General features: G+C 40.1%; 1 protein-coding gene across 2 annotated transcripts in view; it reads right to left on the minus strand.

Moving 5' to 3' along the window:
* DCHS1 (dachsous cadherin-related 1) overlaps nt 1-14,460 on the minus strand; it is a 67,714-nt gene that overhangs the window by 20,157 nt on the left and 33,097 nt on the right. For both annotated transcript variants that reach the window (XM_074305046.1, XM_074305045.1), the window contains exons 6-8: nt 12,817-13,857; nt 10,586-10,779; nt 10,231-10,327 (exon numbers count right to left, since the gene is read on the minus strand). In XM_074305046.1, coding sequence (XP_074161147.1) covers nt 10,231-10,327; nt 10,586-10,779; nt 12,817-13,857 — 1,332 coding nt within the window. The remainder of the gene's footprint in view (nt 1-10,230; nt 10,328-10,585; nt 10,780-12,816; nt 13,858-14,460) is intronic.

Raw genomic sequence — 14,460 nt, forward strand, 5'->3', positions numbered from 1 at the left:
CTTTGAAATAATCTTGGATCATTGTATTGCTGAGAATATATAAATAATTCACAGTTGATCCTCTTACAAGATTGCTGCTACTCTGTACAATGTTCTCTTTCTGCTCCCTTCACCTTGCATCAGTTTATGTCTTTCCAGACTTTTCTGAAATCATCCTGCTTGTCATTTCTTACAGCACAAGAATATTCCATTACAATTATATACCACATAAAAAAAAACAATTATATACCACAACTTGTTCAGCCATCCCCAATTGATAGACATCCATTCAATTTCCAATTCTTTGTCAACACAAAGGAAGTGCTCTAAATCACTCTCCCTAGTGCAAGCCATACTGTCCTTTTGGGGCTTAAATTGTCTGATATGTGCTCTGTATATTCAATTCTCACACATTTCATCCCCCAGAAGAAAAAGGGAATAGGTTCTTGAGAAGATGAGATGTTGCTTCAATACAGCTGAAATTCTTCCTTGAGACTAGATACTGTCTCACTTTTACATCTATATTCCTAACGCATAGTAGATACTTCACAAATACTTGTTGCTTGTTTGATGATGGGGGACAGCAAGGAAGTCTTTTCTAATAGAAGAAGAAGATTTATTTACCATCCTCTGGTGTTCCTGGGGACAATAATTGGTGTTGCCTTCAAGAAGTGGGAATAGGACCAGAGGAGAAACCAGCAAAGAATGGGCTGCCTGGTGTTCTGGTAATGTAACAAGACACTTCTTAATTGTAAGAAGTAACAAAAAAGATACTTCCAGAGAAAACTAGGGGACTTCTATGAATTGATACAGAACCAGAAGAACATTTGACACAGTAACAACACCGTAAAGAAAAACTTTTGACACAGTAACAACACTGTAAAGAAAAACTTTTTACATAGTAACAATAGCACAGTTTAAAAAAACCCCCCAAAACTTTGAAGAACTTGAGAACTCTGATCAATGTAATGACTAACCATGTAATCCAGAGGGCTAATGATAAAGACTTCCTGACAGAGAGATGAAGGGAAGCTGCAGACATATAGTTTTGGATATGGTAAATGTTTTGATTTTTTTTTTGCTCGACTAAGCATATTTGCTACATGGAAAAGAAAAGTAATATATTAACGCCTTATCTAAGTTTGAGGAAAGTGGTCCATAATGTTGCTTATTTACCACAGTGCCATGTGTCACATGGGCTACATACCAAGTATTTCTTGCAGCTTATACCTATGTTACATTTCATTCTCTTGTTTGTTAGTTGAAAGAGAATGTTAGCAACTTGGAACTGTGTCCCCAAAGATGCTAAACTGTATGTGCCCTTTGATTCAGTGATACTATCACTATATCTATATCCAAAGATCTCAAAGAGGAAAAGATTTACATTTACCTTCCAAGAGCTCAAGGATTTTTCTCCTTCTTAATTTTTTAACCTGAAAAAGTATTTTCTATTCAATAAGAAATGCTAGAAAAAACTTAAGAGGCAGCTAGGTGGCACAGTGAATAGAACACCAGCCCTGACATCCTGAATTCAAATTTGGCCTCAGACACTTAATACTTCCTAACTGTGTGACCCTGTACAAGTCACTTAACCTCAATTGCCTCAGCAAAAACAAACAAGCAAATCAACACAACCCCCCCAAAAAAAGCTTAATAGGCATCTGATAGGAAAATGGATTTAGCATAGAAACCTGTATTACATACCATAGAAATTCCCAACAGATAAAAAACACAAATATTTAAAACTCACAAAATGAAAAAAAAATGTCCTCAGAACTTTACATAGCAGATTTGCTTACCAGTTATGGCATGAAAAAATGCTATAAGATGAAGTAGACTACTTACATTATATAAAACCAAAACTTTTGCACAAATAAAAATAAATTCAGCTATAGACTGAGAGAGAAAAATGGAGTATGCATCTCTAATAAATATCAGATACCCAAAATACATAGGAACTGCTACCCATCACTAAGATTGAAGCATTCTCCAATAAATGTCATCAAAAGATGTGATCAAAGTCTTCCAGAGAAGAAATATGAACTAACATCAACCATCTCCTATATTAGGCTTTTCTTTTTCCTGTTGCTGAAATATAAAAATTTAGGGTGTAACACTGTGAATCGAGTGTCTCAAAACGTATTGGGCAATAGTACCACACATACGTTAATCCTAGTTTTAACACCAAGAGACTGAGACAAACTCTTGATGAATAATTATGTGTCAAGAGAGAATCTGAAAAGACAAGGACTCCAAAGTTCCAAGTGTGGTACCAGAACAATATGACATCAGAAGCTGGTCCACTCATCCAAAATATCATTCCTCCTTGGACTTCACATAGAACTCGTGTTTTGTACCTCCTCAATGCATACAGTTTTATGTATTATAGATGGCCACTGAACAAAATTAAACTAATATACTTTCTCACGAACTATCCCTCATCTTAAAAAAACTCAATAATATTCTTTTAGTGCTATTTTTATTGCATGTTATAAAATTCTATAATTTCTCCTTTGGAAATTTATTAAATGATTAAATTTGTGGAATCTTAAAAGGGAAATGGAGAGGCATATGCTAGATAGATTTGCAACACATTACAATTTAGAATTGTGCAACAGGAATAAAAAGTGTCGTCAGAGAAATGTATCACTAGGAAAAAAAATTGGGTCAGTCACATAATTAGAATTAGGATCAGTCAACATCCATGCAAAGATCTAGCATTCTACTCCCACCTAGCATGTTGGGTAAATGCCAAATAGAGGGTTTATGGAAGAATATGAACACAAGCCACATGGCACAGGCAAACATGGAAGGATCCCACTCTGCATCATTAGATAGGAGTGCTAATATAAAATCAAATATTTCAGAATTGGAAAAAACTTCATATCATTTAGTCCAGCTATTATTATTATGATGATGATTATATACAAAGGCAAATCTCCAGCACAGCTATTCTGTTTCCCTTTTTAATAATTGTGTTGCTCTTGTTTATGCAAAACTTTTAAATTTTTATGTATTTAAAATTGTCCATTTTATCTTCTTTGTTTTCTCTATTTCTTTTTGGTCATGAATTCTTCTCCCATCCATATATCTGACATTTATATTTCTTTGCTCCTCTAATCACTTGTGGTATCACCCTTTTTGATGAAGTCATGTATCTCTTTGGAGTTTATCTTGGTATGTGGTGTGAGATTGTTGGGGTCGGTAGCCCCTTGATATTCCTTGTTTGATCTCCAACTTCTTTTGGGACTTGGACCTTTGATACAAGATCTGGTCAAACTAGTTTGGGCTATCTGAGCTGGCTGGGGTTTTACAGCCCCCATTCTAATCTGCTCAGATAGACCAAAGGCCAGCAGGAAATTAATTCCTTTTCGGGAAGAGACTTCTTCTGTCCCCAAAAGATAACAAGAGAATCCTTATCTTATTTACATCACTCTCTGGAACCTCCTTACATCACTGCATCTGAATGATTGTGTTCTTGTATAAAATGAGTCCTCAAAAATCTATTCTTTGCAAAATTGGCCTTGTACCATGCAGCCATTTTGCCCACCAGCTCTCCGGTGTTTCCATTCTAATCAATAAAGACTATGTTTCCATACAGAATTAAGTAGCAAATTCCTTTGCTGCCGAACCAGCCCTTGGTTACTTTGGGGAAGGAAGGAGAGAGAGAAAAGGAACTGACCCATCTAGGTTTAGACCTCAGTTTACTCCTCAACAAGATGATAGTTTATTCCTACTTCCTACTACACTGAATTTCTGTTTTCCCCAATTGGGGAAGTCCTTACGTCTGTAGTTGAAGTGTAGATCAATTAAGTACTTGGCTGTACCTCTGAAGATCTTTTTGGATCTTTACTGTCATCCACATATTAACACTCTTTCCTCGTTTTTGGTGTCATCTACAGATTTGATAAGCATGTCATTGATATCTTCATATAGATCAATGATAAAAGATTAAATAGCATAGATTCCCAGGGCATTCTACGAGAGACCTCTCTCCTGAGTTAACATTTCTCCATTACAACCAATTCCTTGTCTTCTTAACAGAGATATCATCTGGCACACATTTCTCCATTTTGTCTACAAAGATATCATGAGATGATTTTCCAAATGCCTTGTTGAAAGCCAAATACACTGTGTTCATAGCATTTCCCTTATCTTCCATTGTAATAAGCCTGTCAAACAAGTAAATGAGGTTAGCCTGACAGAACCTGATCTTAATTATGTCATGATGGTGATTGCTGAATTCCTAGTCACTTTCTAAATACTCACAAAACAAACTTTAAATAACACCCTCAGAAAAGATGCAAAAAATTGAAATCAAACTGACTTCACTTTATTCCTCTTTTTGAAATTCAGATCAATATATACCTCCCCTGTCCAGTCCTGACATATTTTTCCTCTTCTGAATGATTTTTCAGAAATCACTTAAACAACAGTTCAGCAACCACATATTCTTTCAGTATTCTTTCAGTATCCTAGAATGTATTTCATTTGGTTCAGGAGATGAAAATTTATTGAAGACACTTAGGTTCCTTCTTCCTCTGTTCTCATTTATCTTGGGTTTCACTTCTCAGAACTACCTTGTTTTCTGTCCTTTAGTAGATCATTACTAAAGTAGAGATCATTTTCAATGGTAGAGAAAATAGGAAGAAAGTAGTTTTGTCTTCTGTTTAGCACTATTAATGTCTAGAGGTGTCAAACAAAAAAATCAGCTAGCGGTCTCTCTAAAGCTCCCTTTAAACATGATTGTTTGAAGCTCTGAACAATAAAAAAAAATATCAGGATAGTCTCTTGACAATGGTAACTAGTGGAATGGATTATAAAAGCCAAATACCTGGAGGTTTTTTTTGGCAAAGGTATTCTGAGCAGAATTTGAATACTCAGCACTGAGGAAGGAGATTGTGTGTAGGCAGAGAGGCCAATTACCTAGTTAATCAATGTTTGCAAATAGTGAAGCTGTGAATCTGTGTTGTTACTAGGTGTGGGTGATGTTGTGAGTGGGCATGTCATTTGGGTGTGAATGCCTGGGCAATTTGAGAATACTTTTTGGCCTCGGAGTATGAACCTTTAGAGGGTTCAAACTGTCACATCTATAATCAGTGTGGTAAAATAAGTTGCAGCTTTCTTGATGGTTAGCTCAAAAATGTTCAAACTAAATATAGAAAGATCATGTAGTTTCATGAAATGATGTCCCTGTCCTTAGGTAAACAATGATCCACAGAGAACAACAATGGTTGTTGTTAATGTTGTTAATGTTGTAATGGGTGAAGTTAATGTTTCTAGATCGACTAAGAACTGTGATTTTCAGTGACTCCATGGGTCCATATGTATGGCTACAATGCCGTGAGGAGGAGTGAATATGGCTAGCTTGATGTTACCATACGATGAGTTTATTTTAGCCTTATTCTTTATATAAATTCTTTGAGTTTTCAATGCTTTGTTCTTCCCCCTCCAAAGGATTTTGCTGACTCTATTCCATGCAGACCTCTTCCTGGCTGGGAATATTAGTTCATGATAGATTTTTTTTTGCATTCATTAATTTGAGAAGAGGTCTCCCTTCTCTCTGACTGCTGGATGCCCTGAAGCTCTTGCAGAAATCTCTTCTTGACTTTGCTCCAGACCCTGAAGACTGAAGTACCCAATAGTAATATCTGACACTTTAAGGTTTACAAAGTGCTTGATGAACAGGTGGATCTCATTTGATCACTAGGTTTTGTGAATCTTCCTGTTGGTGAACTGTAGGGCCTTTTAGTATTTTATGGATTCAGTTCATATAGCAAAACTAAGTGCCCTTGAAATGCCACAAATCACTGATGATAAGTGAGACTATTTGACTAGATCATTATCCACTGTGCTCACTTTCTAGTGGTTTTCAGTCTATTGGTCTTATATAGACACTGAATAGGACTCAGGGTAGGCCATCATTTTCTCCCTGTGCTTCCTGAATAACCCTATGCCACGAGACCCCAAGTTTAACTCCTTTTTGGGTCAGAGATATCAGAGATGTTTTTTAACACCATTCTGCTGCTCTACCAAATTATTTCTGGGAATTCCAAGGCTATTCATTGACCAAACCTGAAACTATGACTGCAGTAATTCCTAGAAAAGAACAGCCAGCAGTTGTTCTTTTGGTCTTCTTCCCTCCAGTGAGCTAACTAGCATTTAAATAATCCTTTACAACTGGCAAGATGCTTTGCATAGATTATCTCATTTGATTCTCACAACAACCCTGGGAAGTAAGTGCTATTATTTCCCCCATTTGACAGTCGAGGAAACTGAGGCAATGGAAGTTACGTGAGTTGGTCCAGGTCACATACTTTTTAAGGGTCTGAGGCCAGATCTAACTAATCATCCATTATGCTGTCCAGCTGCTACTTCGTCTCTTCTCTCCTCTTTTTTCTCTCCTCTCACTCTTGCTGTCTGTCTCTGTCTGTTTGTCTCTGTGTCTCTCTCTTTCTGTCTCCTCTCTGTCTCCTCTGTGTATCTTTCTCTCTGTGTTTCTTTGCCTCTCTGTGTGCATCTCTCTCTCTCTCTCTCTCTCTCTCTCTCTCTCTCTCTCTCTCTCTCTCTCTCTCTCTCTCTCTCTCTCTCTCTCTCTCTCTCTTTCTCTCTCTGTCTCTTTATGTGTGTGTGTGGATGTCTCTCTCTCCTCTGTCTCTGTCCTCTCTCTGTCTCTATCTTTCTTGTCTCTCTGTGTGTATCTCTCTCTGTCTCTCCTTCTCTGACTGTCTCTGACTCTCTTTCAGATCTCATCAAGAAAGAATAAAGAGTTGTGGATTATTATGAAGCCCTAAATGCTTTCAACTTCAGAATTAATACTTGTTGCTCCTGATATTTAACTCACTATGCCAGCTGGTGATATTGAGCAAACCGGACCTATTGAAGAGGAGCAATCCAAAAACAGCCTCTTGAGTCCAATAGGGTCTGGGTAAATGCCAGACTAGGCCTTTCAGGGTTCTACATCCCTTCCATATCTAAGACCAAATGGTTTTGGGAGGGGATAGCTGGTGGCTTATATTACAACCATTTTCATTTACTTTTGGATCCTGCATATATTTGATAAAATTGGTCTGGGCTTTCCTCTGGTTGGAACCAAGCCTAGCAGATATAGATGTCTGCCAGCCTCAATAAGTACCAGTTTGAAAAGAGGAAGATGAAATTTCAAGGGTAAATGTAAGAAATATCTTCACTTGGTTGCCATCTTGGTCTACCTAGATCTTTATAAAAAGATAATTGCGAAGACTAACAAAGTCAAAGTCACAATGGGAGGGACTGAGGGTGGGCAGACAAACATGCTCTCAGAGGCTGCATTGCCTTCCAGCCCTATTATACTTCTTCCACAAGTTAACCTTGACAGAGAAGAGCTCCACTAAATGCTAGAAATCTTCTTGTAGTTGAGGCTGCATTTGAGGCATGGGAGACCTTACTTTGAGAGAGACCAACATTTCATTACAGTCCATCCAGACCTCTGAGAAGCAGCAGGTCACAATGGAAAGCATATTGGCTCTGGATTCTAATCCATCACACTGATGCTCCTTGAGTGACCTTAGGCAAGTCCCTCTCTGGGTCTTAATATTCTTATTTATAAAATGAGAAGGTAAAATTAGATGGACTCTAAGATTTCTTCTAGTCCTAAATCCAAGAACTCATGTTGGTTTAAGAGTCTTGAGCATCTCCAGGCTGTACTTCTCATTAGCTTTGTCAATATCTGATTATTTTTAAGCAGAATTAACTTTGTTGACTACTTTATCCAGGTCCTCTATAATTGATGAGCAGATATTCTGTCACAAAAATTAGAAGCTAAACATTCAATTGATCAGCCCTGTCACCAGCAAGTAGTCACACAGTCCACAAAGGCTACAGTAGCTGCTCAGGTGAGGCTGGAGTTCCTGGATCTGCTTTTTTACCAGCAGCAAGCATTGATATCTAGACCCAGCTATCTATGCTCACATAGTTAGGACCTCTGCATCTGAAGGAAAGTCTGTCTCAACTGACACTTATACCTGTATCCACATTTGTACGTCTAGTCCAGAGATGCCTGATGGATAAATGAATGCTACAGAAGGCATGAGAGCCCATTTAAAGCCTTACGTAATGTCACTGGAGGACTTAAATTGCCATCAATGATACACATATACTGACAGCTCCAGATCTTCTGATAGGTAAGATTTGCCATTATATCCAGATGTTAGGCTATCCTGATAGATTACTTCTTGTGGCTAAATGGTACTCCTGATAGATTACTTCTTGTGGCTAAATGGTACTCCACACTCTCCCTTCTCACATCATCTCCAAATAGGTACCCCTCAGCCTATTCTTTTATTTTTTAGGATACCAGAATCACAGTCCTCCAGGCACAGCACCCCCTTTTTAAGGACTATCACCCCTAATCTGATGGTCAGCACACAAAACAAAAAGTGACATCTCCTGTTGTCAGTTTCTGCTCTGTTAGGGCTCAAATGCCAGCCCATGTTGCTCTCTGGGGAGCTCTTGAGCAAGAGAAAAATCATCATCTCTACCATTCCTATCTCCACAGTTAGGACTTTTTGTGCTTGGTACACAATAAGTGTTTAATTAGCTTGATTTGATTCCAAGCATTTGGAAAGGCTGCAATTCCCTTCCTTCTGCTTAGTCCTCAAGAATCCTTCATTTCTGACATAAATGAACTGATGCCGAGTGAAGTGAGCAGAACCAGGAGAACATTATACACAGTAACAGCAATATTGTAACAGTGAACAACTACGACAGACTTAGCTCTTCTCAGCAATGCAATGATTCAAGATAATTCAAAAAAAACTCATGATGGAAAATGCTATTCACACCCAGAGAAAGCACTATGAAATCTAACATAGAAATATTATTAAAATTATTATATGTGTATAATTTATATCAGATTGCTGCCTTAGGAAAGGAGGAGATAAGGGAGGAAGGGAGAAAAAATTGGAATTCAAAATTTTACAAAAATGAATATTGAAAACTATCTTTACATGTAATTGAAAAAATAAAATATTACTGAAATTGATAAAAGAACCATGAATATTATTGTTCTGTAAGAAATGATCAGCAGATTGATTTTAAGAGAGGCTTGGAGAAGCTTACGAACTGATGCTAAGTGAAATGAGCAGAACCAGATCATTATACACGGTAACAAGATGACTATACAATGATAAATTCTGGTGGAAGCGGCTCTCTTCAACAATGAGAGGATTCAAACCAGTTCCCCTTGTTCAGTGATGAAGAGAGCCATCTATACCCAGAGAGAGAACCATGGGAACAGAGTATGGAATACAACATAAATTCTCACTCTCTTTGTTGTTATTTGCTTGCATTATGTTTTCTTTCTCAGTTTTTCTTTTTCTTCCTTCTTAATCTGATTTTTCTTGTGCAACAAGATAATTATAAATATAAACACACACATACACATATATATGTGTATATATGTATATATATATATATATATTGGATCTAACATGTATTTCCACATATTTAACATGTATTAGACTACCTGCCAGCTGGGGTGGGGATGGGGAGAAGGAGGAGAAATTTTGCAACAAAAGGTTATGCAAGAATCAATGTTGGAAAAATTACCCATGCATATGCTTTGTAAATAAAAAGCTTTAATAAAAAAAGAAAAAAGAACCATGGAGTCTGAATGCAGATAAAAACTTACTATATTTACTTTTTGTTTTTTTTCTTAATTTCATAGTTTTTTCTTTTGTTCTTATTCTTCTTTCACAACATGATTAATGTGGAAATACTTAAAATCATTATACACATGTAACCTATATGAGATTGTTTGCTATTTGGGGGATGAACGAGGGGAAGGAGAAGGAAGAAAAAATTTGAAATTCAAAATCTTATAGAAATGAATGTTGAAAACTAAAACAAACAAATAAGTAAATAAATAAATAAATAAATACCACCAGCTCATGCTAGGCAATTAATAAATGCTTACTGGCTGATTACTGATTGACCTCTTGTTTGCTTTTAGCTAGGTCCTGACACCCATGTGCTTAAGTCATGTGTGGCTCAGTCTCTACACTGCCCAAACCTCATGTGGTCCAGCCTCACATGGCTTCAGTAACCACACAGCACTCACATGATTCTGGTCACACAGAGCAATATCCACAGCTCAGGCAGCAGTAAGGATTCGTTTTCCCACCCAGTCCCCTGGCTCAATCCCTACACGGCCTCAGTCCTCACATCATTCAGTCTTCAGTCAGATCAGTCCCACAAGCTCTACCCTCATACCTGTCATGCTGTACAGGATTGTTCCATTTTCTCCTTCATCTGGGTCCTTTGCCTGTAGGCGTGTGACAAGGGTTCCAGGAGGAATGCCTTCCAATACCTGATGAGATATGGATACAAGGTCAATCCTGGCCATGACACTGACCATGAGATCCAAACAGTAACCACATGGGAACCCCTCACCTTCTGACATTGAGCACCCAATGTCTATCCTCTCTATCCTTCGCCCATTGGTCCCTTCCCCTCTTTCCCTGATCCATCATAAGGATCCTCCTTAGCTTTATGGGGAATCCCCCCTTTATCCCTTGAATGAGGCGCTCCCATCCCTCTTTTATAGGAACATCTCATCCTGTCTCACCTGCACTGGAAACCCGCCACCAGCTGCCCCCAGGGTATGTAGGAAGGTGGGGCTGTTATCATTGAGGTCTAGCACCATGACATGCACTGTGCCAGTGGTGCTTCGGGGAGGAGCACCTCCATCTTGCACTTGTACCAGGAGCTGGTAGCTGCTCTGCTGCTCACGGTCTAGACTGCGTCTTGTGGTCACTTCCCCTGGAAGTGAGGGAAAAGGGGAAAAGCAAGGGAGAAGAAATGATGGACCTGGAGAGCTATTCACATCAGGGATTTAAGGGAGGCAGAGTTCACAAAATAGGGGAGCTGGGGCCCAATGTACTTTGCAAGGGCAGAACTCAGTGCGGAAGGACCAAGACTCTTGAAAAAGGAGAAGGATAAGGAATTAGGAAGTTGGGTACTAGATTTTGAGAGTCAGGGGATCCAGAAAGTCAGAGAACTGGAGGTTTAGGCCTCAGAACTCTTAGAATTTGATTTTAAAAACTAGGGGGCTAAGCTCAGAATGGTGGGAGAGTAGTACCAGTGTTCAGGGTACCAACTAAGCTATCAAAGGAAAAAAATGGAAAATAGAAAACTCATTGCATAATTTAAGATTTTTTTTAAAAAAAGATATGCTCTCTTCTCAAATGAAAACAAGAGCAAAGTCTTTATTGCAATAGGGATCAGTCTTTTGCCCTTTCCTTTTTAGCAATGACTTAAAAGAAGACGGAAATGGCACACAGACAGATTTGTAGATGGCACAAAATTAGAAGAGACAGCTAATATATTAGGTGATAGGATGAAAATCCAATCAGATTACAATATGCTAGAATATTAGGCTGAATCTAATAAGGTTAAATTTAGTAAGGATAAACATGTAAGGTTCTAACCTCAGGTTTAAAAAAAATCAATTGTATTAGTATAGGATCTGAGAAAATAGTTAACAAAACTGATAATGTGAAAAAAATATGCATATCTTAGTTGAATAAAAGCTCAAATTAAATAAAAATTAAACATGATTCTAGGTTATATGAAGAGACTTGGTGGCAAGGGTTAGGAAAGTATTGTGTCCTATCAAACCACAACTACAGCACTGTTCTCAGCTCTATATATTTTATTTGTTTTTGATGAAGCATTTGGAGTCACTCAGCTAAGAAGTGTGAGGTGTCTGAGAAGTGTTTGAACTCAGGTCCTCCTGACTTCAGGGCCAGTGCTCTATCTACTCCATCACCTTTGTCACTCTACGCATTTTAGGAAAGACACGAAGCTGGGGAAGGTCTCCAAAGGAGGGCAACCAGAATCATGAGAAGAATAGATATCAAAATATACAAGAATCTGTCAAAGAACTGGATGTTTACTCTGGAGGAAAAAAAGACTTGGGAAAGGAACACTAAAGCTTTTCAATTAAAATACTGAAATTGTACTCATATGAAAGGGGAAATTAATGGAGTTCCTAAAGGCTGAACCAGGAATAATGGTGGGAAGAGAGGAAGTGGATAAATTGAAGAGAAGCAGGTTCATCTCAACAAAGGAAAGCTTTTTAATCATTAAGGCCTTCCAAAAGTGGAGATTCCTAGGGGGTTAGTGAATTTACAGAATCATAAAAATATTATAGTAGAAAGAAACTTCCCAGGTCATTTAAGCCTGGGATCCTTAAACTTTGTCCAGTCATGACCTCTTTTTACCTGAGAATTTTCATGGGCCTCCAGAAATATAGGTATATTAAAATAAGTATACAAATCAAATATTTACTGATAACAAATCATAAATTTGTGATCCCCACATTCAGTTACCAGATCCCAAATGGAGTCATGAGCCACAGTTTAGGAAGCTGGGATTTAGTCCAATGAATACCTGAAAAGAAATATCTTTTCCAACATTTTTAAGCATTGGTTATTCAGTTTTCACTTAAAGACCTCCAGAATTAGATGGCCTTTTTGGTCCCTTTGAATTCCGAGCCAATGCTTCTACAATCAGACCTGGGGTTAGGGTTAGAATCCCTGTGAAGGAAGTGGGAGGATGGGGGTGGGAATCCCTCTGGGTTCTCTGTGGATGTGTAATGATTTGACCAGGAAGTCAACCTGGAGTCAGACAAGAAATCCAGAGAGTTTCACTGGTCTTTGGGGTGTGTGTGGAAGGGTCAGAATTGGGGTGAGAGGCTTCTGGAGCCTGACGGATCAATCAGGGATTCTCATTGATCTGCAGTTACTCGTGGAATGGTAGAGCTGATGATTGGATCAGAGATCTTAGGAATCTTACCTGTCTGCGGATTGATATGGAAGGCCCCACTCTCATCTGGAGGCTGCAGTAGGTGGTAAGTGAGGTGTCCATTGGGACCCGAGTCTCTATCAGTTGCTGTAATGCGGCCTGCAGTGGTTCCCGGTGGCTGGTTCTCAGCCACAGCCAGGAAGGTGGGCTCCTCAGTGAGACGGGGCCCATGGTCGTTCCGGTCTTGGATGCTCACTCTCACAGTGGCTGTGCCTGTCAGGCTGCCCTGACCATCCCCAGCCACAGCCAGGACTGGCAATGTGTATACTTCCCATGCCTCACGGTCCAGTGCTGTCCGCACCCACAGCCATCCACTACGTGAGTCCACACCAAAGGTTGTACCCACCCCATCTGACTGTAGGTGGTAAGATACAGGGGGCCCTCCCTTAGGGCCCTGTGCTCGTACCTGCAGGAACTTTGTGCCTGGGGCTGTACTTTCAGACAACTCCACATTATAAGTAGGGTGGTCAAACTTAGGGATCCCACCTCCAACCCCAGTGTCAGTCCCACCGGCCCTGGACCCTGCCTCTTGCACAGCTACTCGAAGCAGGAAGCGGCTGGTCAGGGGGGGAGAGCCACCATCATGTGCTTCTAGCTCCAACTCTTGGGCCAGCCCACCCAGGGGCCTGACCAGCTGCACGTGGCCCGTGGCAGGATCCACGGCGAAGGCTCCTTTCCCCCCAGCCACCAGTGTGAAGGTGACATGGCCATTGCTACCAGAGTCGGGATCAGTTGCCCGCAGCGTATACACAGGGGTACCCGGACCAGCATCCTGGGGCAGCCACACAGTGTCCGTGGGTGAAGGGAAGGCAGGTGCATTGTCATTCACGTCTTCCAGCAACACACGAACCCGAGCCAGGGCAAAGGCTGGGGGAGACCCTGTGCCTGCACGCACCTCCAGCTCTAGCACTGGCCCCAGGCGCTCCCTGTCCAGCAGACGCCGTGTCCGCAGCAATCCTGACGCCCCATCCAATGAGAAGAGGCCCTGCGGGTCTCCCCCAGAGAGTGTGAGGGCCACCGAGCCTGGGCGGCCTGCCAAAGGGAGCGAGAAAGTATAAGGACACCACCATTGCTAAGCTGATGGGAGAGACACAACAAGGAATGTGGCCAGAGCTGTGTCTGGGAGGGTCATTCCAACCTGGCTTATTCACCACGGAATGGTTCTGTCCTAAGGGACATTGTGGCTTAACTGAGTAAGTGACTGCTGGGTTAGTGTGTCTGATAGCGAAGAACTTCAGTGTTGTAAATGTGAGACATAATGGCTGTGTGTGGAATCTGGAGAGGTGGAGGGTTGGGAACAAGCAAAAGCATGTGTAAATGTGAATGGGTAAGTGTGGGGCACTAAGACCATGAGTTTGTCTATTCCTTACTATCTATATCCATCGTGTCCATGCTAACTCTGGTTCATTCCAAATCCAGATTCCAAATCCATCACTTTTTCTACACTCACACATTATGGCTTTATCACTTCTCACTTGGACCATTCCAAGAGCTTCCTATTTGGTCTCTCTCGTTTCTCCTTTCCCCAACCCCCATCTCCAAACTCAGATGCCAGATTGATATTTCTAAAGCACAGGTCTAACCATGTCATATCTGTACTCAAGAGAAAACTCTAGTGGCCTCTTATTGCTTCTA

Source organism: Sminthopsis crassicaudata, chromosome 3, assembly GCF_048593235.1.
Source record: "Sminthopsis crassicaudata isolate SCR6 chromosome 3, ASM4859323v1, whole genome shotgun sequence".
Taxonomy (NCBI): domain Eukaryota; kingdom Metazoa; phylum Chordata; class Mammalia; order Dasyuromorphia; family Dasyuridae; genus Sminthopsis; species Sminthopsis crassicaudata.